Source organism: Capra hircus, chromosome 2 (assembly GCF_001704415.2).
Source record: "Capra hircus breed San Clemente chromosome 2, ASM170441v1, whole genome shotgun sequence".
NCBI classification, from domain to species: Eukaryota; Metazoa; Chordata; class Mammalia; order Artiodactyla; family Bovidae; genus Capra; species Capra hircus.
The window spans coordinates 32,766,975-32,792,686 of record NC_030809.1 but is presented as its reverse complement, the minus strand read 5'-3'; the positions used below and the strand labels follow the sequence as shown (position 1 = coordinate 32,792,686).

Sequence of the window (25,712 nt, the reverse complement as noted above, 5' to 3'; positions counted from 1 at the left end):
GTGTTTTAGGTGCTGTGGAACAGCACCGAGTAGATAATGTTCCTAACCCACAAGGAGATGATGATATTAGTATGATTGTGTATCAGGAGTAATGCAGGGGCAATTCAGTTGATAAACATATTCCCAAGAAGATTATAATTTTCTATTTTATGATAAGTGTAATAAAAAAACAAATAACACTGGGTACATGAGATGAGTGCCTGGGGTATGCTATTTTAGGCATCTGTTTTACACATGGTGGCTCCCTCAGAGAAGGTGATGTTTGAGCAGAGACCAGAAAGGGGTGGAGTAAGTCTAAGGGCTGTCTGGGGAAGGCTGCTTTAAGCAGTGGGAACATGGGGAGCCTGGAGGCGGGAGCAGGCCCAGCGTAACTGAGCATGCACCTGGGCGAGCATGCCTGGAGCAGAGTAAATGGGAAAGAAGCAGAAGGACGTAAAATCAAAAGCGAGATTGAGGGCAGGTCAGGAAGAGTCTCACAGGCCTCGATAAGGACATTCCTGAGTTTCACACTGAATGTGGTGAGAAACTATTAGAAGGCTTTGACAGAGGAATGACATGGTCAAATCTGTAGTTTAAAAAGGTCACCCTGACTGTTTTTTAAGAATAGACTGTACAAGGGAAAGTAGAAGCCAGGGGTCCAGTTAAGACTTGTATGGTGGCCATGGAGATTGTAAACAGGAATGGGGGCAATACAGGAACCAGAAATGAAGGCAGCTATTTCCAGTGTAATAACTGGCTGCTGAGGAGAATGTATACAATTCTCATAGGCCCTTATACAAACCCATAGGCCCTTAAATGTATACAACAGCAGGAAAGTAGAAAAACTGAAAACAGTTGTTTCCTGAGAAACTGTTTCCTTCTGGTATTATTATTGTAACTTGACTTCTTTTTGAGAGAAGTTAACCAGCACATGTTTTCATTCCTGTCATATCTGACCTTTTCACTTCTTCATGCAGCTGCTTTTTAGTCCAGTGAGGAACTTTGATGGAGCCGTAGAGGAGAAGGTGCTCCTTGGTGGTGAGGTAACTGAACAAGACATCATGCTGCATGCAGACGCCCATGTTTTTCCGCACAATGTGCAGATCTGTTCTGATATCTTTTCCATAAACAAAGATGGTACCTGCTGAGGCCCCAAACAGTCCAGTCAACATGGAGCTGGAAATGAAGAAACCATGTTAGGTGTGAACCAAAACTTTGATCTAGGTTTTTGGACTAAATATATCTTAGTTGTTAGCAAAAAAATGTTACAGTGTATCTTCCCAGGGCAGGTCAAGCTATGAAGTAAAATCGGATTAATTGGGAGTAAGAATTAAAATTGCTTTTAAGCTTCTAATACTTTGGTGTTACAGAAGCACTACATGTGATGATGATGGTGGGTGGTGGTGGCAATAATAACTGAAAGGGTTGGGCTTCTTAACTGCAAATGCACTCCCTTCTTCAGCAAACTCCCACACATCCCTGGCATCAGGTAGTTCCCATAGGCCATTAAGACTCAAATTTCTATTTCCCACGTGAACTTTGGTCATCTTCAGTCCCCCACTCTACCCTGTGACTAGAATATTCTCACCTACAGAACTCCTCATCGTATTTCAGATGGTCAGTAAACTGGGCAGTTATTTAATATCCATCTTCTCCACTAAAATGTAAGCCCCATGAAGTCAAGGAAAGGACATATATACATTTTTTTTTTGTACCACTCTTACCATCTAACTAGTGTCTTACACATAATAGATCTTAAAGGACTACTGTGGATTAAATAGAGAATCAATACAATGTGTGATTCCTCCCATAAAAATGCATTAAAATCAAACAACATATTTCTTTATATATTCCTTATACTAAGAAAACTACAATGGGGACTTTCTCAGCTAAAATGATAGCCTCATCAAAATCTTTCTCCACCCCCTTTCTTTATTGTCCTCTTATTGCTTATTAGAAATCTTAATTTTTAAGCACTGTATTCTCAGCATGGCAACCCACTCCAGCATTCTTGCCTGGAGAATCCTTATGGATAGAAGAGCTTGGTGGGCTACAATCCATAGGGTCACAAAGTTGGACACCACTGAAGAGATTTAGCACAAGCACAGTACATTCTCACTAGAAAGCCAACTCTGCACTGAAACAGGTCAGATAAATGAGAGCAGCTGCATGTTTGCTCTTTTCATAACTCTCTTTTGTCCCCTTTTAATTACTGAAAAATATGTTTTGGCAAGTCACTGAGCTTACTCATGATGACAGTAAACAGCATATCTGACAATGGATACTTTTTCCCAAATAAGGCTAGAACACCAGCAGCATCTTCGAGCTCACTCCAAGCAAAGCCTAGTGGAGCACTGGAGGTGAGTCACAGAAACAATTTCAAAACAATGTCACTTTTAAAACCATTCAAATCTTTTCTCCATTAGGACACAGGAAAATGCTAGTTAAGTGAAGAGAGAGGAAGAACAGCCCATGTACTATTTGTGAACTTTTTGATCTATATCTGATATCTAGTGATTCTTTTCTTTTTTCTTTCTTTCATGAATCAAGGCAAAGGATCCATTTAATAGAGCAGGTGGGGCTGAGTGTGTTTATACCAAGATTTGTGAATCCAAACTGGTATACAGGCCAGAATAAAAATGCAAATAAGTGAAACAGACTGACTGTATGAGGCAGTATAATTGGTGGGGAGCTGGGATAAACCAGTGTTTTTTAAGAACAGTCACTAGTAAGTCCAAAACAATTGTCTCTATCTAAGCCTGTAGGTCCAATGTTGCCAAAACTTTCTAATATTTAAGAGATGACAGGAATGTTTATTTTTATTTGAAAACTCTCCTATTTTTATTTGAAAACTGGCACAGAAATAAAATATTTTAAGAAGTACTAGTGGGCCAATATTAGGTAGACCAAAATGAACCTATCTGGTGGGTCTGATCCAGACTTTGAGCTCACAGGTTGGACCTTGCTTCTACAGTAAGCAAGTTGAGGTATCTTAACCTATCTGGGAGCTGTAACAACTCTATTTTTATGAAAGAATTGAGGAAATATTAAGTAATGTGCTTCCATGACACCTGAGTATTGAAAAGTAACATACATGGTGGTAGTCTTCCCGGCTCCATTGGGCCCCAGCAATGAAGTAATATGACCTTCATAGAAGTTCAGATTGAGGTTATCAACAGCAATTTTTGAGCCATAGATCTTTGTGACCCCATGCAGAGCAACCCCAACTGTGAGATCTTTAGGTTCAGGCTCAATGTTGGAGGAAAATTTGTATTCAGGACCTGGAGAGAAATCAAGAGAAGAGTTGTAAGCTCACAAGGAAAGAAAATGCAGCCAGATTTAGACTTTTCCTTAATTAAAAACTGAAGACTATAGACACAAGCCTCAAAGTAAAAAATAATTCCAGATATAAATGGTCTATTATAGTCTTCCGCCTTCTCACTTGTTTTAAAAATGAATGGGAGTGTTGGAACCACACTCTAAGGTTTATATTACCTGTCTCTGTCAGAAAAAGTAGTCTCAGAATATAGAATCATAATACTGAATTCTCCTTTATTCAAATCAAAGATCTCAAATATTCAAAATACAAGTTTAAGTCTTGGTCTTCCAGTTGAACAGCGTGATACCTATGTATAGAATAAATGTCTATACTTGGTGGACAATGCTTACTCAGATCTGTAGTTATAGAATCAGTTCACTAATTACTCTCTACATTTCCTTCATGTATTACAAAAGAACTAGTAATATGGGTCATCCTTACTGCTCCCCCAATGTCAGTAAGTCACAAGCCTTAAATTGTTTGTTCTTGGTTGGCGATGGGTTACGCTAAATTATCCATACTTGTTACTTGGTTACTCCTTATGACTAGTGACAGATGGCTGGAGTGAGGGGTATAGACTGTGGCCAAGGAACAAAATTTTTCTCTGTGTGAATCTAACTGGACCACAAAGGGATCTGCAATCTTGGCCTAATTAGCACCATATGCTAACCAACTGAGTTAATGAGCCCAGAAAAAGCCACGATTTAATCTCCCTACGAGTCCAAACACATATGTGTAGATATATTCATCCATGACTAAAAGGATGATAATTTTGCCATTTAGAAAAACATAATTAAAATCACTAGTCATGTAAATTTTACATCACTTCTCTCATAATAATGCATGTTGTTGACCTATTTGTCTTACTGGCAGATGGGTTGGTGTTCTGCATCATGATATTAGTAAACATAAGCCCATTGCTTTTCTCATGATTCACTTCTGCACATCCCAATCGTTCTTTCCAATAGGAAGGAAGGAATGGAAAATACCAAGGAGCTGCCATACCATATGTACCTGTAACAAAAATGTATTAGGAAAAGTAGTTTTAAATCGATTGTTAACATTAAGTATCAGAAGTTAAATAACAGTATTTACTATGCAGTATTTAGGGAATATTTTCATTTTTTTGATACTATATAAAACTAAAGTTGTCTCAGTTTCCAAAGTAAAGTAAAAAAGAAAGCCAGTTTTTAATTCTTTCCTTTATAAACAGCTTCACTGGGTATAGTTATATACTATAAAATTTAATCATTGTAAATGTAGAGTGTGATGATTTCTAGTAAATAAATTTTTGCAACCAGAACAACAATCCCCAGATTCCAATAACTCCAAAAAGTTATCTCATGTGCTTTGCAAATAATCCTTGGTTTCAACCCAAGTCAGAGGCAACCACTGATCTGCTTTGTCTCCACATTTTTCTCTTTTACAGAAATTTTATATAACTGGAATAGAGTAACAATCTTTCATTCATTCATAGAGTCAAAAACATGCAAATATAAATAAGACTTAATGGAAAAACTTCTGAGCATGTTGAAGTTTTAACCATTTGAGACCTTGGAGGGGAACCCTACTAGTCTTGTTCCATTGAATTTGATAAATTTTCCTTAGAATTAAAAGACTTGATTTTTGCCTTTTATAATATCTCATACTCCTATTTAGAAAGACTGGACTCCATGCTTCTTAATTCATTCTATCCTTTAAAGGAATATCAGAGGAAAAAATCAACAGTGCATTATCTCAGGCTGGAAAATTTTGGTTAGTTTTGGGATTGAAGTATTTTTTGGAGATGATATTTGGCAAATAAAATATTAGAAAATATATATTAGCAGTTTTATAATGATGACAATCATGAAAAGCATGTATGTGTAGGAAGAATGATCATACCTGGGAAAACGTTCCGGATATACCAAGCAATAAGGAAATAAATGAAAGAGTCAGCTAGGATTAGACAGCACAGCCAGCCAAATGAAGTGGTGTCATCTTGAACTGGGGAACTGTACATATTTTCCCACTGAAGACCTAAGTGAACACATACATTTATTTTTCCATGAAACATTTTGTAGGTGTGAAAGATAAAATCCAGTTGAAAAGAAAGTGAACCTACCAATGCCTTGCTCCTCATAGCGTGCAATGTACTGACCTGCATAACTGAAAGCTGTTGGAGACAGCAGGCTCTGTGAATGAAATCAACCACAATGATAGTTCTTGTAGATTTCATACATTTCACCCAGAGAGGTCTTAACCTACTTCAAACTTTAGGCCTGTATATAGGTAAAACTGACACTAACTCTCTAATCATATTTAAAAGCACAGAGGTCTCTTACCAAGCACACTACAACTTTGGAGGAAGAGGGGAGGAAATAGCAGAAAACAAAAGAAGGAAAACTATAGCTTGAAAAATATTTGTCAAAAATCCAAAATACATATCTAAACTTATTAAATGTTGTTCAGCAATTTATAAAATTGGTAATTATAGAGTAATGCAATGTAAGATTAACATCAAATGAAATGTTAGGGGCCAGAAGATGTTTTTACTTCATAGATTGTCTTCAATAATAGAAGTTTTATGCATGAAAATATATTAAAATGTCAATTGAGTACTTATAATGCAACAAATAAAAAGTTTAAATGCTGTTTAAATACAAGGTGGCCAATGTCAAATGAAAGTTATTTATCCCTTTCTATTTCCACAAACAACAAAGTTCTAATATGAACCTGTCAATGGTGAACTTTACTTCTGCTTTCCAAATTTCAATATCAGTGAACTTAATGCTTTCATTAAAATTCTTAAATTAATTTGATACTTTGAATTGAAAGAGCAGAAAAGAACTCAAAATTGATTATATGCTATCAGTGCATTTGTATTTATGCCTGTAGGTTACATGTCATAAAAAACACAAAAATTAGTCATATATGAGAACAATGCCAGTAATAGATGTTCTAAGATATTTATGGAACTGGGCCAGAGATAAGTCAGAATTCATGATATATTACATTTTAACTGCTCTTTCTTACAGGATCATTATGACTTTAGAAACAGTGGAGGAAAAGTTTTCTTTTCATAGCCTTATGCTTGTATGGTAGACAATGATTAGGACAGTTATGCATATTTTGTAATTACTGAACTTGTACATTTAGAGGGTCTAAACACACACACAAAAAGTTCATTCCTTTCATACCCTGGCCATTCAGTTGTGACAGCTGACTTACCATGAATACTTTTATTACATAGCTCAACTCATTTTCAACTGTAATCAGAACAATAAATGGAAAAAAGGCAATGATGTAAATGAGGCTTCCAATCAGAGCTGCAATGTTGGTGCTGTTGAAGAAGGCACTGATCAGATAGCTCATGGCGATAACCGAGAAGCTGTAGTCCGAAAAATACAGGAACAAAATGAACCCATTTGTTTTAGGAAGAATATTGCCAAACTTGAGTATGATGATGAGGATGACGATCGTAATCAGCAAAAATCCAACACTCTCTATGAGCCAGGCAAAAAAGTGGCTGCAGGAGTTTACTCCCATCATCTTCATGTACTGTAAAAACGAAAATGTGTTAGTTTCTTCTTAAGCTAATATATTCTCAGATGACAATTATTCCTGTACCATTCCAAAATGTCCATGAGACTCTTCAAACACATGAAACTAGGCATTTTAATGATGTTTCTAAGTATAGCATTTGTCCACGCTACTATGTGACATTAATGTGGCTATTTATTTTAGTCCATCTTAGATTGTAGCTCCCAGACTGCCCCAAAGTAATGAATGATTTGGATGGTGAGGTTTGTTTTATTTTTTGACAAACTCATTTTATAACTGGTATCTAAGTGATGTTTCCAGATTAAACTAGTTGAGAATAGACAAAAATTTATGTTATCCCCTGCAGAATTTTACAACATAAATTTGATATTTGTGCAGGTAAGAATATTTCAAGTTGGTGAAAACTCACGATTTATTTCAAATTCAATATATGGACTGAGATAATAAAACTCCATTATTTTCAACTAAACATTAATGAACAACACAATAATTATTCATATTCCTGTAAGAAATAAAGTAGACTAGATTCCTAAGATGTTAAACTATGCAAACTTTGAAGAAGACTTTCTACTTTTTGGCATAATTTCCCTATCCTTAAAATCAATAACAATCTAGGTCAGGTTTGTTATCTTTGTTTTCCAAAAAAATTTAAAAAAAATCCATGCACCCAAAATGAACACATACGTATATCTTAGATAATCTATACCTCTCTCTCAACTGATATTATGTATTATCTCAGTGATATCCTTAGTGGTCAAGGCATTCCATCAAGGTGGAAAGACAGACCAATGTGAGGTGTTTTTGCATTAACTCAAAAGGATTCTGAATGATCCGAAGCCCCCAGGACCTTGGGTGATTTGAATCAGTGACTTGAGTTTATACCCGGTTTCTAGTTGTAACAACTCTTGATTAATAGTAAGTTTATGAATCTAATATTCCATCTTAAAAAGAACAAAATAAATGTTTCACTAACAGCTTTGTAATCCACTATTTTTTTTTTTTTGAAAAATCAAGGATGTACAGTGTCCTCCCCTTTAAATCTAACTTGTCTAGGAAAAAAATAGGGAATGTGCCAAATCTTTTACTACACTAGCAAAATATGATTTTTACTTTCTGCCTTTGCAATTTATCACGTTTTGATAACTCTGTTGCTCCAGTTGTTACCATGGAAACAGCTACCTGACTGCCACTAGTCAAAGCTGTGGGCCTTAAGCTAGTCACCACTAAGGAAGTCTGTGTCTTTTCCTCTTAACTTTGCCCTTTTCCTCACCCTCTTCTCTCCCTACTACTCCTTTCCTCCCAGACCCTGCACACTTTGCAGTAAAGATTCAACCTATGTTTCTATAGGAATAGATGTGTGTGTCAAAGTAAAAAAAAAATCAGCATGGAGTAAAGATTCACTATGGAAGGTTTTATCCAATTGCTATGTATCTATCATTGAAAAGAAAATTAGATTTTGGTGTGAAAGAGACCTCATAGATCTTATTTTAGCAATTTCCCTATACCTCACCCAGTTTGCAAAATTACTGTGTCATGTTTGATGCCTTCATTTCAGAGATACCAATTTTTTTTGTATTTTGGCCTTTCCCATTATTTGTATTTCAATGTTTTTAATGTTATTTGAATATAATTATATGGGAAGTTATAGAACCCATGTAACTGTCTGAAAGCTGATATTCACCACTTAATTTCATTGGCCTATACGAAAATTTTCTCCTCCACCCAACAGCAATGTATGTCAGGAGGAGGCAGTATCACTATATTTTGCAAAGTGGATATGAAGTATCCAGAATGCTATCAAGGACATGAAACAGAGATGACTTCATGTTTACAAATGTGTTTTCCTTCCCTGACAGTGGATAGCTTCAGTATAAAACATTTATATATCTAGACAATTCTCCATTCATAGCCTTGTTAAAAATAATTTAGCAAACCCAAAGAGCAGGAGTGAAGGTGTTTTTCATGGTAATTTGGAACTTTTCAAGGCTCAAGGTAATTTGGAACTTTTCAAGGCTCAAGGTAATTTGGAAGTTTTCAAGGCTCAAGATCAGATTTCTGTTCCCAAGAACTGGTAAACATTGGAGACTGATCATTGCTTTTTATCAAAATAGCACAGATTAGGTGTTTCCAACAGTGTTTACTACTTAGCATTCTAGCATCAAACTTCAGAATTAAACTTCAGGATTTTATGCCATGAGAGGAACAGCTGTTATATATAAAAAGAAAAGGCAATGAGTGCATGTAGGTCATCCATAAATCACCCAGATTCACTGCCAACTTTGTGATAATCAGCAAGACCAAGCTTGCTAATGGAAGGTGGCCCACAGAGAACGACTGGCTGTGCTGTCTTGGATGTCGTTGGTGTCGCCTCAGAGTGACAGATGCAAGTGCCAGCTTCTAATCAAACAGCCACTTGTCTCAAGTCTCCCAAACCTGCTGGAGCAATTCATCAATATCTGATAACCTGTTGCTCAGGACAACCCCTCTGCACAGTGATCAAACTCTGCTCCAGTTCTCAGCAGGAAATAATGAGAAGAAAGAGATTCTGTGAGATTTTAGACAAATGAGTCATCATATTCAAGAGAAGCTTATGCACAGGGACTGACATTAAATACTATCAAGAAAAGAAATCATAAATATACATATATTTACTTGACAGCAATGTTTTCATTCAACAGGAATGTCAAGAGCTGGTTAATAATATTTTTGTACTTCAAATTTTATATTCTGTTATAGATATTTATGTTATTGTTTTTAGTAGGATATAAAGGATATTGTGATCATTACTTGGAATATTCCATATTCTTACGAGTAGGATGAATAGCATATACCAATAAGACATAAAAAGGAGTAAACTGGTATTCAAAAAAAGGAGACAAAAAATTGTCTCAAGTGAAGTACCATAGAACTACAGACTTTTGCATAATTTTTGGCAATCATTCTGCAGACTACAGATATTTTAGGATACCTGTCTGAACTGAGAGAAAGGACTCCAAAATTTTGTCTCAAACTGAATATAAACAATGAAATCCCCATAAGTGACTTATTTTAGACCAAATAGATGAAAATAACCATAAAACCAAAACACAGTGTGAAAAACAACTCTTCTGCATGATATAAAATCAGCCTTTGTATAGTTTTATATTTTAATTTTAAAAAGCAAGAAACGCAGAATAAAGCTCAACGGAAGGGCATTTTGAAATAGTTTTCTAACTATGTAATTAATTTTATCAGTAAACTTATTGGGCATTAGTATTTGTACTAAGTCTCTTCAACAAGTTAAAGGAATTTACTAGAATCATACCATCATGAGGTCAAAGATGAATGCCTTTGTTGAATTAGCAACTGACCTGATTTCTCTGTCCAAATATGAGAACAATTACAGAAGGAAAAAAGATGTTTTGTTTTGTTTTTTACTTTTTTCTTCAATTGGAATGAGAAGGAAGTAAAGAATGGGCAGCTTTAGATCTTAGTGAATATTAAAATGATAATATTAAGAAATGATCTTGAGTTGCTGGTAATCTAAGAGATTGTCCACCATTATCTTCAAAAGTCCTAAGTAGTCTATGCTACTAAAATAAAACTGTGAGAGGGAAGGTAGCTACGATATGGAAAAGGACTAGTCAGAAGTGCTAAAGAACTGTTAACATATCTTGATTGTCCTCACCACATAAAAGAACAGATATCTACATGATGTGAATAGAGGTATAACATAATTCTAGGGTGTTAAATATCACTGCAAAACATAAATGTATCAAATCAACAATTTGTACACCTTAAATTTGCATAATGTAATATATAAATTTTCAGTAAAAAATAAATAGAATAAAATAAATAAGCTCAATTAAAAAAAAAAGTTTAGCATATGGGGAGGGAGGTGGGAGGGGGGTTCATGTTTGGGAACACATGTACACCCATGGTGGATTCATGTCAATGTATGGCAAAACCAATACAGTATTGTAAAGTAAAATAAAGTAAAAAAAAAAAAAAGTTTAGCATGGCAAAGTTCAAGAAATGGCGTGCCTTGTAATTATTATTAACCAAAAATTACTCTAAATAAATACAACACAGAGATGAACACACACACACACACACACACACACACACACACACACACACACACACACTGTCTGTTGGGGTTAAAAAAAAGCCAGTCCAGATCCACCATTCACTAATCTATAGTCTTTAGCAAGTCATCTCTCACTTTCTGGGCTCAGCTTTTTCATCTCGAAAAAGGAGGAGACTAGTTTAGAACCGTCAGTGGTGGAAGGAGGTGAGCAGGTGTATTAGGAATATTTTGCTTCCATTAATTCATCTCAAAAATAGAGCATATTCCTTTAAATTTGGGACACTGCTGATTTTAAGATGTGTCGTTACTATAACTGCCACCAAGAAAGAAAAATCACTGCCAAATGAATTATGACACCCTATCAAATATATCTCAATTTCAGAAGCTTTAAAATGTGAACAAAAAATCATTATCTTTGAATTGATAAAAAATGAATAACTGAATGCCTCTTCTGTTCTGGCAGTGAGAAGGTACATTCTGGAAATATAAGGTTGAATAAAGTCTAGATGACATGACTCAAAGAGTTTAGGGATTGGGCACAATTGAATATCAACGGAAAGACTCAAATCCTGATGTTCTGATTCCAAGTTCAATAATCTTCCACTATGTAACTTTGACTCCCAAGACTAGCTGGTTAAACTCTGAAAGTGGATGCCTTCAAAATGAAGACACAGAGCTACCAAACAGAAACTAGTTCACCATTAAAAATGCCTTTCATATCTTCTATTGAGAAAAACTCTTTACTGTGCTTTGATATTTTTTGGTGACACCCAGAAATATCTCTACATTCAGAGAGTACTATTTTCAAGCCAAAATAACATAATATGCATGTATTATACACACACATACACATATAGAATAGACAGATACATAACACATGTACACATATACTGCATTTCTAACATTTTAAGGTAGATGTTTATTTTGCTATAGAAAAGAACTCAGAGTCTATCACAGTTTTCTACTTCAGAGTTTTCTTTTAATTTGTAAAGATTCACTTCTAAGTACTAGGAATCAGACAGAAAAATATAAGGTACAAGCTTGCAACCAAAGTTATGGTCCAGGATGTGGATTTGAGCTTTGAAACTGGGGTTAAGAAAACATTGTACACAGTTCTGAAAACAACACAGCTCACCAGTTGATGAGACCTTTACTAAATTATAACTGAAATATAAAAACACAGCTGAAGGTTACCTTAGGAAGCATCACTATGAACAAAACTAGTGGAGGTGATGGAATTCCAGTTGAGCTACTTCAAATGCTGAAAGACGATGCTGTGAAAGTGCTGCACTCAATATGCCAGCATATTTGGAAAACTCAACAGTGGCCACAGGACTGGAAAAGGTCAGTTTTCATTCCAATCCCAAAGAAAGGCAATGCCAAAGAATGCTCAAACTACAGCACAATTGCACTCATCTCACATACTCGTAAAGTAATGCTCAAAATTCTCCAAGCCAGGCTTCAACAATATATGAATCGTGAACTTCCAGATGTTCAAGCTGGTTTTAGAAAAGGAAGAGGAACCAGAGATCAAATTGCCAACATCCGCTGGATCATCAAAAAAGCAAGAGAGTTCCAGAAAAACACCTATTTCTGCTTTATTGACTATGCCAAAGCCTTTGACTGTGTGGATCACAATAAACTGTGTAAAATTCTGAGAGAGATGGGAATACCAGACCACCTGACCTGCCTCTTGAGAAACCTGTATGCAGGTCAGGTAGCAACAGTTAGAACTGGACATGGAACAACAGACTGGTTCCAAATAGGAAAAGGAGTATGTCAAGGCTGTATATTGTCACCCTGCTTATTTAACTTCTATGCAGAGTACATCATGAGAAACGCTGGGCTGGAAGAAGCACAAGCTGGAATCAAGATAGCTGGGAGAAATATCAATAACCTGAGATATGCAGATGACACCACTCTTATGGCAGAAAGTGAAGAAGAACTAAAGAGCCTTTTGATGAAAGTGAAAGAGGAAAGTGAAAAGGTTGGCTTAAAGTTCAACATTCAGAAAACAAAGATCATGTCATCCAGTCCCATCACTTCATGACAAACAGATGTAGAAACAGTAGAAACAGTGGCAGACTTTATTTTGGGGGGCTTCAAAATCACTGCAGATGGTGACTGCAGCCATGAAATAAAAAGATGCTTACTGCTTGGAAGAAAAGTTATGAGCAACCTAGATAGCATATTCAAAAGCAGAGACATTACTTTGCCAACAAAAGTCCATCTAGTCAAGGCTATGGTTTTTCCAGTAGTCATGTCTGGATGTGAGATTTGGACTACAAAGAAAGCTGATCGCCGAAGAATTGATGCTTTTGAATTGAGGTGTTGGAGAAGACTCTTGAGAGTCCCTTGGCCTGCATGGTGATCCAACCAGTCCATCCGAAAGGAGATCAGCCCTGAATGTTCATTGGAAAGACTGATGCTGAAGCTGAAACTCCAATAGTTTGACCTCCTGATGTGAAGAGCTGACTCATTTGAAAAGACCCTGATGTTGGGAAAGATTGAAGGAGAGAGGAGAAGGCAACAACAGAGGATGGGACGGTTGGATCGCATCACCGACTCAATGTACATGAGTTTGAGTGAACTCTGGGAGTTGGTGATGGACAAGGAGGCCTGGCATGCTGCAGTCCATGGGGTCGCAAAGAGTTGGACATGACTGAGTGACTGAACTGACCTGAAGAAGTATAGGCTCAAATTCTAGGACAACCCTGGAAGTCTGATGTTGAGCTAACAAAAACATGAAGCAGTGTTTTGTACTTTGTAAGGAGAAATAATCAATTGCCTAAAAGCACTGGCACTGTAAGTCTGAAAAGTACAAGGGCTAACAGGTTACTCTAATCTCATTATTTCAGATTGTCAGGCAGGCCTTGCAATAATTATTGTGCCCTGGCTTTGAAACATTTCCCCTATGTTTTCACCTCACTTCATGAGTGTAAGAATGGGTTCATTATACAATTAGCAGATAAAATAATTCTATTACAATATAATCCAAAAATCACACAATGCTGTTTCATAAATCCTAAAAAGAAGTAAAATATTTTGGATTTGGGGATAATGATTAAGAATATGCTCCAGAAGAGATCATGCTTATATCCCAAGTCATGTCTTTCATTGTAATATTTTTAACATAATCAGTAGCATAACATGAAATTCTTAGTCTCTATAAATCACAATTTAGTGAGAGAGAATTGAAGGGGACAAGGTATACTAGAATGAGAATTTGCTTTTTGAGAGCTGAAACAAGACATATATCTTTGCCCATGTCCATGTCTATATCTATACCTATATCTATATCTGTATTTATATCTATATATCTTTATTTGGACTTAATTACTATGCCAACAGTTTTCCTGCCTTAGGAGTTATTATTATTATTAGCATTTAAACTTCCTCTGTTAAAGCCTAAGTCTTACAGGTAACTTCTTGGGCAAAAATTACTGTCAGAATTATAAACTGTATTCAGATTTTATTCAGATTTTGGTTTTCAGAAACACTTATAAGACAACTTCTATGCAATTTTTTGAGAAGACAAAATATTTCCATACCAGCTGTCTTAATGATTCATAAAATATTTTCCCATCTAATTCACCAGATATGGGTTAGGCTTTCTGAGTTTGCTCAGGTATTATGAAAATCATAGTCATTAATTATATATCCAAGTAGAACTTATTTGTAATAAGAGATTCTCAACATACCTCATGAAGCCGGAGGTCTTTCTCATAAACAAGCTTTTTTACAAATGCAGCTATAAATACAACCCAGGCAACCATGAGCACGATTGGAAGAGAATAAGAGACACTGGTTAGGAAGCTGTAAGGAAAAACAAAAACAAAAATTCAGTGACCAAAACGAATGCCGCATTTGCTGATTGTAATATACAAAGAACACACTCCCTCCTGTATTGAAATTATACTCCTTTTTTAATATTTAGAATAATTATTAATATGACTATTTTATTTATGAAGTGTGAAGCTGACTTAACAGTAGGTACATGATTTTCTGGCTGTAATGCTATAAGAGTAAAACAGTTCTAGATTGTTAGATAAAATTGCCAAATTGTTTAAAGGGTGTTTGAGTATGTCCTGTTCAGGAAAATAGTTATTATACAGATATAACTGCAAGGCTCTAAGGCCTTCTGTCTAAATTCTTATGTAAAAGGCAGATTCAAAGTTAGATGATGATTGGTTTATCTAGCTAAAAGCTTTATTTTCTCAAATTACACCCCACTCCAGTACTCTTGCCTGGAAAATCCCATGCACCGAGGAGCCTGGTGGGCTGCAGTCCTTGGGGTCGCTAGGAGTCGGACACGACAGTGACTTCACTTTTACTTTTCACTGTCATGCATTGGAGAAGGAAATGGCAACCCACTCCAGTGTTCTTGCCTGGAGAATCCCAGGGATGGGGGAGCCTGGTGGGCTGCCGTCTATGGGGTCGCACAAAGTTAGACACGACTGAGGCGACTTTGCAGCAGCAGCAGCAGCAGCAGCAGCAGCAGCAGAAGCTCATAGTTATTAAACCAAATTTCCCAAATGACATAAATTAAACTCAAATAATATTTAAAATGCAAAGAACTTGGATTCCTCAAACTAATGCTCTAGGGGATGTTTCATAAACAGTATAGAAATGGTTTTTTTTCTGGTTATGTGCTAAACTAGCAGGTCATTGGAACACTTCATTGGACCGCAAATATATTCCTGAATCATTGGCCCATGATACCTGAATGTTCAAATGAAGTGTTTATCAAAGTTGAATATATATCAGAATCACCTGAAGGGCTCATTAAAACAGATTTCTGGGCCCCACCCATAAGCTTCTGATTTATCATATCTGAGGTAGGGTGAGGAATTTGCATTTTAAACAATTTCCCAGGTAAAGCTGATGTTGCCAGTCCAGAAACCACACTCTAATAACCATTATTCTTACATTAGCCACTGACTATGGGCTAAGGCAAAGGAATAGCTTTCAATGACAGAAACTCTAAATTGAGCTGTTTTACACCTTGGGCTCCACTGACACTTTCACTTGCAGAAATGTCCCAAGGCCATTTTCTTTTTAATCTAAGAGACCAAGGAATTACCTTCAAGTTCCCCATGAAAAATGCAAATATTAATGGAACATGACATCACCATCCTTCAGTTTCACTTTAGCATCAGAAGTGCATCACCATCAGAGATATGAAGGATTTTCGGTGGGTGAGGAGTGAGGATTGGGGCCATATCCAGTTTTTTTTGGTTCCTGGGGAACTGTCTAGTATGGGGAAAGCACTTAAAGAATACTTGCTGAATGAATTTTGTCTTGGATCAGATCCAGCCTTGATGCTTTTTCTGGCTCTAGAATTAGGCAAAGGACTTCATTCATTAATAACAACCCTCCACTAATGTTTCTTCAAGTGATTGCGTATTTTAGGTTTGATATAGTATGAAAGAGAAAATTCTGGTTTGTAAATTAAGGACCAGTGCAGTATCAGGTATTCAACTTTGGGCAATTTACTTGGATTTCAATTTTTTCATCTGGAAAGTATGGCTGATAATATTTGCTCTCACCTTATGAGGTTGTTTGGTGGAATGAATGAACTAATATATGTGAAAGCACTTTGTATGCAACAGAGAGTTTATATGTGTACATTGAGATGTTAGTTTGTCTCCCATGAAGAATGCAGAGTACAGCTACTTTACTCTCAAAAGACACATCCAGGTACCCACCATTCTAGGTACTAAAATTTACAAGTGGAAAAAAGTCAGCAGGAAAACAGACAAGGATTTTCGTTTAATTGAACCCACAAGTCCTTACTATTGATGCAAGCTGTTGCAAGTCACTCATGGTCATGCATCTAAACTGGCTGCTCAGAAGTGGCTAACCTTGACAGCAGGCTAATAGAATCCTAGCTTGTCAGGAAGACAGAATCCTGCCATCCTGTATCACTGTTGCACAAAGGGCTACATAAACTCATCTCCTCTAATGCTCTTGAAGCAGTCAAAGGAGACAGAAGCATTGATAGAAACAGAAAAAAAAAAAAAAAAAAAACAGACTCATCTGAATTGTATATAAACTCCTATAACTGGGCTGAATAACAAGTACAATTTGTTTAAAGTAAGCCTCAAGCTTTTATATAGGAGAATGAGCTTGAAAAACTTAGCCCTCCAAACTTATCGTCTCACTGTGGTCAGATATGGAGGAACCATCCAGTGCCCACCTGACTGGCAAATACTGTTCAAAGTCAAATTTTTAAAAGCAAGATCTCTACATTTTTTGTTCATTTAGAAAAAACTTTTTAGACAAAGATTCCTACCAAATAGACAGTTTCAGATAGCATAATATTTATCTTAGAGAGTTGATCAATACTGTGTTTTATTAAACTTTTTCCTTAAAACTAACCCTGCACTCACAGATTTTTAATTAAATTTGAAAGTTGGAAGGGATTTTAAGATTATTTTGTTTAATACTCTCATTTAACTAGAGAAAAGTAAAACCAGTGGGTAACATCAAAATCACGCAGTGATGCACTCAGGTCTGGAGTCCAGCTCCTAACTTTGGGGCCAAAGTATTTGAAAGGGTAAGGGTTATGATAAAGAAAACATGGATCATTTGGTAAGAACTTTAGCATCATTTGGTGAGCAGCTATAGTGAACCTGGGCCCTATACTGTGAACCTCTCCCTGGAAACAAGCATTTGACAAAGATTTGATCAATACTATCCCTTCCACTTGATAGCATATGAATGAATGAGAAGAAATGAATTCCAAAAAAAGTGATTATGTAAAATGCCTGTAAGTGCATGGACTTACTTGTCTTTCATGTAGCAGGGATAAGGAATTGCTTGGACTTGGACTGCTATTTCCTGGGAGTTCCTTCCAGTCTGCAATTCAATGATTGCTCTTTCAATACTATCCTGTAAGTAGACAAAAGCCCTGCCATAGATCTGGTTGTGTGATGGAGAATTGTGTGGCCCTGGGGCCCAAATCTTGGCTCTAATGTTTCTTGTGGTCTGTGAGGTCTTGAGACTCATGCGGATGGTGTATTTTACAACTGGAGGAAGAGAGACGTTTTCAGAGTCATAGCTTCTGTGCCGGCTCCTATTAGGAGGAAGCTTAAAAATAACACCTAAAAATAAAATGGCAACATCAGAAAGGTTATTTTATGGTTGACATTATTCTTTGTTTGGAGGGTTCACATGGGGGCAGCCAAACAGGCAATTGAGTTAGTAATGTGACAGTAAGTTCAGGCTTTTAATTTACAGAAAAGATGGTTAATTGAAAGTGACAATCTCAGAGATTCAAAGCAGGAGTTTGAGAATATAATCACAAACTAAGTGGCCAGGTTAAATATTTCACTCTAAGCCACTTACTGAAATTAAACACACATATACATTAAAATGAATAATCTTGACTGATTATAAGGATGGACTCAACTTTACCCTGTAATATGTAATTCTTTTCAGCTTTAATTTTAACCATATCAACAAAATTACACATATTGAAGGCTCCTCAACCAAGATAGTTGGTTGACGACATGAAAGGTTCTTATTTCCAAGGACATCAAAGGGGACAGTGCCCTCGCCCCAGCCCTGACTACTTTTTTTGAGGTCTGGATGAAAGAAGTGACGACAAGAATTTGGCCAATTTTAGTACAAAGAAAAGCTCAAATTCTAGTAGAATAACACTTACTTCCAAAGAGTTCGTTGCTTTTGTAGAGTCTTTTAGCCTCTATTTCCATTTTATCTATGCTTTCTGCTGCCTGAATACGGTCATATAATACACAGGAGGAAATATTCACTGTCAGGGAAGACAGTATGCTAAGTTGATCAATGAGGTCAATGCTGTTCTCTAATTTCAGCCTTAGAATATCTAAAGAAGAAAAAAAGACACAAAGCATATTATAATGTTGTTTTTAGTAGTAATGGGACAAAAATACTGATTTTTTGGGAAGTATTAAACCTTAAACTAGATTATAAATAATATAAACTTACAGAATTTACTCTAAAAATGTAAAATACTCTATATCTGGGAAGATGTAGCCAGTTGTACAAACGCTTATTGAGAAGAATCTTGAATTAGTTATAGATACAGTAAACTCACATACAAAGAATGTACGCATGTGTGCTCAATACAAGCTAATTCAAAAGCTAATTCTACTCTGCTACAGTTTAATTAACCAAAGACTAACGGTGAATAATTTTAAAATTATTCTACCTGCATTATTTAGGAAGAAAACTAAAAACTAGAGATGAAAAGTTTGAGTAAACAGAAATGCTTGCTTTGTCTGGAGAGTGTTGATGTAAGAATTTAAGCAAAGAAAGTCTATGCAGCATGTGTGGAACAAATAAAAAATATCATTCAATGAGTTGTAATACAGAAGCACTTCTTAGGAGACTGTGACAACCTGCGACACATAGGTACAACTTTCTGCTATTGTTTGATTTAAAGTCTTCTGTGAGTTATCTCTACTCATATCTGTATTAATCTAGATGATCAAGATTTTATTTCAGGTAATTACTCTGGAAGAAAAAGAATTTAATTGCTCTTCAATTTCATAAATCTTTATGAGGAAATCAACTGAGACAAAGGGTAAATATAAAATTGTAAGTTCATAAATCACTTGGCCAATTAAGTTTTCACTGACTTGATCACTAATACTGAGAAGGCTGTGAATGTCATAAATTCCTCTTTACAGAACCCAGACAGGTCTCTACCATCATCCAATAGATGATTAAATTTCTCACAGAGGCCAGCTTCTTAAAGGACATCTCTCATTATAACTTAAAATGAAATGTTTTGCTTGATGTAGATGTTTGTGGGGGAGGGGTAAAACTGTGGTTGAAGAGTGGCCTCCAGCGGCCACTGAAAATCAACACACCTGCAAAGGATTCTTCAGAAATGCTGGTAGATGGAATCAAAAAGCTATAAAGAGTCAGTGGCCTCCAAATTTGAACAGTATAAAATCTGTTTGATATTAAATTAAATATACAATTATACAGATAGCAAGTCTCACTTATATGGTTATTTTAATCTTATTTTAAACTCTGAGACTCATCTCCTATATCTAAAGTTAGGAATGAAAAAAACTATATAAGAACTTTGTAGTTTATCCCTGATATTTTGATCAAGTGTTTCCTTACCCAAATGATACTTTTAGAGAATAAATCACTAATATCTTCATTTAATCAAACAAGGTTCATATCATAAAATACATACAATTATATATAATATAAATAGGCATAATTCCTCCCCACTGTTTTACAATTTAAACGCTTAAGTCCCAGTAGCGCTGCAGAGGAGAAAGAGGGGCATTAGCTCTACTGCTGGCAAATTCTGATGTTTTCAATCCCTTCCTCTTACCCATGGTTGCATAGCAACCAGGAATCAGACACAGACTGAATTAGATATCTTGCATCCCTTAGGTTGAGGGTAGGAATGTGGTAGAGGGAAGGCATAAGTTCAGACAGCTTTCTTTGATTCTCTTCTGCCTGTCCCTTTTAAATGATCATGAGGAGGAGCTGACCTTGAACAGTAATTTAGGTTTATTTTCTTTTGAGTCTCCACATTGCTTTTGTTTTTCTCACTCTATAACCTCTTCTGGTTACATTCTTGCTTTTCACCAAGTTACCCCCCAAAAAAGTGTCCTCTGGTAGAAATCTACCTGTGATTGAAGGACAAGCTGCATTTACACGGAATACATTGCATTATAATTATTGAGACCAACTACGCAAACTGGGTATCCAAATAATCATTACGTTTAACTGTACAATTTACTAGGAGAAAGATGGATAGATATACTCAGGATTTTAAGATCTTATATGGGACAATGCTTTTCACATTTCTGACATGACAGGTAAATAAAGGTTTTTTTGAATCTGGACTCACCAAGTTCATCTATCTGTTTCAAAAGTTCAACAGCATCAAGTCCCACGGAGAATTTTACAAAAACTTGCACAAAGGGATTCCTTAGAGTATTCTAACAAACAATAATAGGCAGTCAGTTTCAATGAACATGTTTAATCACTGTCTCTTTAATAACACCACAATGAAATGAGGTATCACTACTGGGCATTCTCAGTCCACCATCTTGTAAAGGGTCCCATACAAATCTTTGAGAAAGAAAGAGAAGATTTGTGACTGCTAATTCTGAGTTTTTGCTCCTCTGTAGACACAAATTTGTCACCATGTAGAAGTAGCCAGATATAACCATAATTAACAACATTGGGAAACCATGTTTAAACTGAAAACACTTTTCCCCCATAGCTACTATATTGATTGTTTTTAACATACATTATAGAATTTTGATGGTTCATAATTGAACTTTGTTCAGTTGAAACGAACAAAAGAGGCTTTAAAAACTATGATGTCTATGTGGAATTTGACATCACACTGATTTATATTCTAGTCCTACTACTTCCTAGCTGTGAGGCTTTTAGCAAGCACTCAGCCTTTTCCAGCTTCAGGTTATTTTTCTGTAAAGTAGAATCTAACCAGATTAGTCAAACATAAATTATTATGGTATTGTTTTATTCTATAATAAGTGCAGCTAGGTGAACACAGAAAAAATAAACTGATCATAAAACTAAATTACTCCATACTGATGGCAAGACTGAAAATTTAAAAAAAAAAAGTGTTCAAAATATAAAGATTCTTATAGCTATCTCCCAAATTAGGAGACATAACTTCTACCACTGAAGTTATCTACTAGGTAATACTTATTGAGTTCTTACTATGTGCTGGGTACTGTCTAATAGAATATACCTTGATTTTCTCACTTAGTTTTCCCTAATACCTAGACATAAGTACTATTACTATCCCCAGTTAATAGAGGACAAGGCTAGGACTCAAGAAGCTATATAAATTCCTTAAGAATGTAAAATGAATAATGGCCAAGGGGGAAGTTGAAGAGAGAGACTTCAACTTGATTAAAGAAATGTTTATTCATCTTATGTATGAATTCATGACTTCGTTTTTATGTGAGCTAGGCTTAAGTTGTTTTCTTCTTAGAGGATAGCTCAGTACCACTTATTATTCTATCCTTCTTACCAATATCTCATTTTGTTATCATGGAGGTAAATGATTAAAAGTAATATGTATTAATATAGCATATATAATACAATTTGCTAAACATATAGCTTCTAAGGAATCTAAGCATAGTTGGCAGCATGAAGACAGATGGCTATCACACAACTATATACCATGATAACCCAAGTTCTTTAAAATCTAATTGTTTACTAGGTATTTGCTCATTGTAGAAAATCTGAATCAGAGCATTACTAATAAACAAAGCACTATGTTAGTTCCAATCAGAGATGATCCATCAAATTATTTCCATTCTCTTACTGTTCCTGTTACAATCAAACTTGTATATAATATTATTTTCAAATGCTTCCACACAATGTAATCTTCACAAGTTTGTGAAGCAGTTATCAATAGACCCATTTTAGAGTTTCATAAATTGTAAAAAGTATTTTAAGTCATTTGCCTATGAGTTCACAATGGCAAAGCCAGGTCACGTACTAAAATCTTGAAATATCAAATTCTGTACACATTTTCAGGAATAGATTTTCCTCAATAATTGGGAACGATAATTTATTTCGGTCTAGAACAGAATAAAGATACTCCCATTAGATGGTGATACTTTTATGAACATGGTCACAGAATTGAATGATGATCCCTTTATGAACATGGTCACACAATTTTCTTCTTACCAAATTACTGTACTTTGGAACTATTATGCATAGATCATGTCCCTTGTTAATTCACTTCTTTAGCCAGCAAAACTTTCCTTAATGAAATAACATGTGTGGGATTTTTATCTGTTCACTGAAAAAAAGTTTCAGGAGAAAAGAGCAATTTTTCACTGAGGAAATACATGTGTCAATAAGGTACTGTTTATGTAGCCCTTATTATCTGAAACTCACTAAAAAAGCCCACTTGGAATGAACATTTGTGATTATCAGATGTAGGGAGTGGGTAGATGGGGAATTGGATGAAGGTGGTCAAAAGATACAAACTTTGAATTGTAAGATACATCTGTACCAGGGATGCAATCTACAACATGATGACTATTAATACCGCTGTATCACACATAGGAACATTGCTAGAATAGATCCTAAGAGTTTTCATCACAAAGAGAAAAATCTTTTTTTCTTTCCTTTTATTGTATGTACATGAGATGATAGATGGCAACTAAGTCTACTATGGTGATCATTTCATAATGTGTGTGTGTGTTCAGTTGCTTCAGTTCAGTTCAGTCATGCAGTCGTGTCCGACTCTTTGCGATCCCATGAACTGTATCTTGCCAGGCCTCCCTGTCTATCACCAACTGCCAGAGTCTACACAAACCCATGTCCATTGAGTCAGTAATGCCATCCAACCATCTCATCCTCTGTCGTCCCTTTTTCCTCCTGCCCTCAATCTTTCCCAGCATCAGGGTCTTTTCAAATGAGTCAGCCCTTCGCATGAGGTGGCCAAAGTACTGGAGTTTGAGCTTTAACATCAGTCCTTCCAATGAATACCTAGGACTCATCTCCTTTAGGATGGACTGGTTGGATCTCCTTGCAATCCAAGGAACTCTCAAAAGTCTTCTCCAACACCACAATTCAAAAGCATCAGTTCTTTAGTGCTCAGCTTTCTTTATAGTCCAACTCTCACATCCATACATGACCACCGGAAAACCATAGCCTTGACTAAATGGACCTTTGTTGGCAAAGTAATGTCTCTGCTTTTTAATATGCTGTCTAGGTTGGTCATAACTTTCCTTCCAAGGAGTAAGTGTCTTTTAATTTCATGGCTGCAATCACCAACTGCAGTGATTTTGGAGCCCTAAAAAAATAAGGTCTGACACTGTTTCCCCATCTATTTCCCATGAAGTGATGGGACCAGATGCCATGATCTTCGTTTTCTGAATGTTGAGCTTTAAGCAAATTTTTTCACCCTCCTCCTTCACTTTCATCAAGAGGTTCTTTAGTTCTTCACTTTCTGCCATAAGGGTGATGTCATCTGCATATCTGAGGTGATTGATATTTCTCCCAGAAATCTTGATTCCAGCTTGTGCTTCCTCCAGCCCAGCATTTCTCATGATGTACTCTGCATATAAGTTAAATAAGCACGGTGACAATATACAGCCTTGACGTATTCCTTTTCCTATTTGGAATCAGTCTGTTGTTCCATGTCCAATTCTAACTGTTGTTTCCTGACCTGCATATAGGTTTCTCAAGAGGCAGGTCAGGTGGTCTGTTATTCCCATCTTTTTCAGAATTTTCCACAGTTTATTGTGATCCACACAGTCAAAGGCTTTGGCATAGTCAATAAAGCAGAAATAGATGTTTTTCTGAAACTCTCTTGCTTTTTCTAGGATCTAGCAGATGCTGGCAATTTGATCTCTGGTTCCTCTGTCTTTTCTAAAACCAGCTCGAACATCTGGAAATTCACGGTTGACGTATTGCTGAAGCCTGGCTTCATTCCAATCCCAAAGAAAGGCAATGCCAAAGAATGCTCAGTTGCTTCAGGTGTGTCCAACTCTTTGTGACCCCACTGACTGTAGCCCACCAGGCTCCTCTGTCTGTGAAATTTTCCAGGTAGAACACTGGAGTGGGTTGGCTTTTCCTACTCCAGGTGATCTTCCTGACCCAGAGATTGAACCCGTGTCTCTTTGTCTCCTGCATTGGCAGGTGGGCTTTTTACCATGAGCGCCACCTAGGAAGCCCAATCATTTCTATATATATCTCAAACCATCATGCTCTACACCTTAAACTGATACATTGATTATGTTAATTATTTCTCAGTAAAACTGTGGGGAGAGGGAGAAAACTGAGATTTAATCAAGGTAATATTGTGCTTAAAATCAGAGAAAAGTAGGATATTTTAAAAATGGACATATTTAAAATCAGAACAAATAAAAATTGTGGGGAAGACATTTGATGAAAAGTTTATTTTAAATTATGGGCTTCCCTAGTAGCTCAGCTGGTGAAGAATCCACCTGCAATGCAGGAGACCCTGGTTTGATTCCTGGGTCGGGAAGATCCACTGGAGAAGGGATAGGCTACCCACTCCAGTATTTGTAGGCTTCCCTGCTGGCTCAGCTGGTGAAGAATCCACCTGCAATGCGGGAGTTCAGTTCAGTTTAGTCTCTCAGTCATGTTTGACTCTTTGCGACCCCACAGACTGCATCACGCCAGGCCTCAGGCCTCCCTGTCCATCACCAACTCCTGGAGTTTACTCAGACTCATGTCCATTGAATCAATGATGCCATCCACTCAAACTCATGTCCATTGAGTCGGTGATGCCATCCAACCATCTCATCCTCTGTCGTCCCTTTCTCCTCCTGCCCTCAATCTTTCCCAGCATCAGGGTCTTTTCAAATGAGTCAGCTCTTCGCATCAGGTGGCCAAAGTATTGGAGTTTCAGCTTCAGCATCAGTCCTTCCAATGAACATTTAGGACTGATTTTCTTTAGGATGGACTGGCTGGATCTCTTTGCAGTCCAAGGGACTCTCAAAAGTCTTCTCAAACACCACAGTTCAAAAGCATCAATTCTTTGGTGCTCAGCAACACAGACGGAAAAGGTGATGGTACCCCACTCCAGTACTCTTGCCTGGAAAACCCCATGAACAGAGGAGCCTGGTAGGCTGCAGTCCATGGAGTCGTGAAGAGTTGGACATGACTGAGTGACTTCACTGTCACTTTTCACCTTCATGCATTGGAGAAGGAAATGGTAACCCACTCCAGTGTTGCTTGGAGAATCCCATGGATGGGGGAGCCTGGTTGGCTGCTGTCTATGGGGTCACACAGAGTTGGATACGACTGAAGCGACTTAGC

At 36.6% G+C, this 25,712-nt stretch overlaps 1 protein-coding gene across 2 annotated transcripts in view; it reads right to left on the bottom strand.

Moving 5' to 3' along the window:
- ABCA12 (ATP binding cassette subfamily A member 12) overlaps positions 1–25,712 on the bottom strand; it is a 209,076-nt gene that overhangs the window by 50,766 nt on the left and 132,598 nt on the right. The window contains exons 20-29 of one of the 2 annotated variants that reach the window (XM_018059867.1): positions 20,776–20,866; positions 18,580–18,759; positions 17,701–18,016; positions 14,612–14,726; positions 6,509–6,838; positions 5,403–5,472; positions 5,183–5,317; positions 4,157–4,312; positions 3,074–3,260; positions 937–1,155 (exon numbers count right to left, since the gene is read on the bottom strand). In XM_018059867.1, the coding sequence (XP_017915356.1) occupies positions 937–1,155; positions 3,074–3,260; positions 4,157–4,312; positions 5,183–5,317; positions 5,403–5,472; positions 6,509–6,838; positions 14,612–14,726; positions 17,701–18,016; positions 18,580–18,759; positions 20,776–20,866 (1,799 nt within the window). The remainder of the gene's footprint in view (positions 1–936; positions 1,156–3,073; positions 3,261–4,156; positions 4,313–5,182; positions 5,318–5,402; positions 5,473–6,508; positions 6,839–14,611; positions 14,727–17,700; positions 18,017–18,579; positions 18,760–20,775; positions 20,867–25,712) is intronic. The other variant, XM_018059874.1, reaches the window with a different exon arrangement.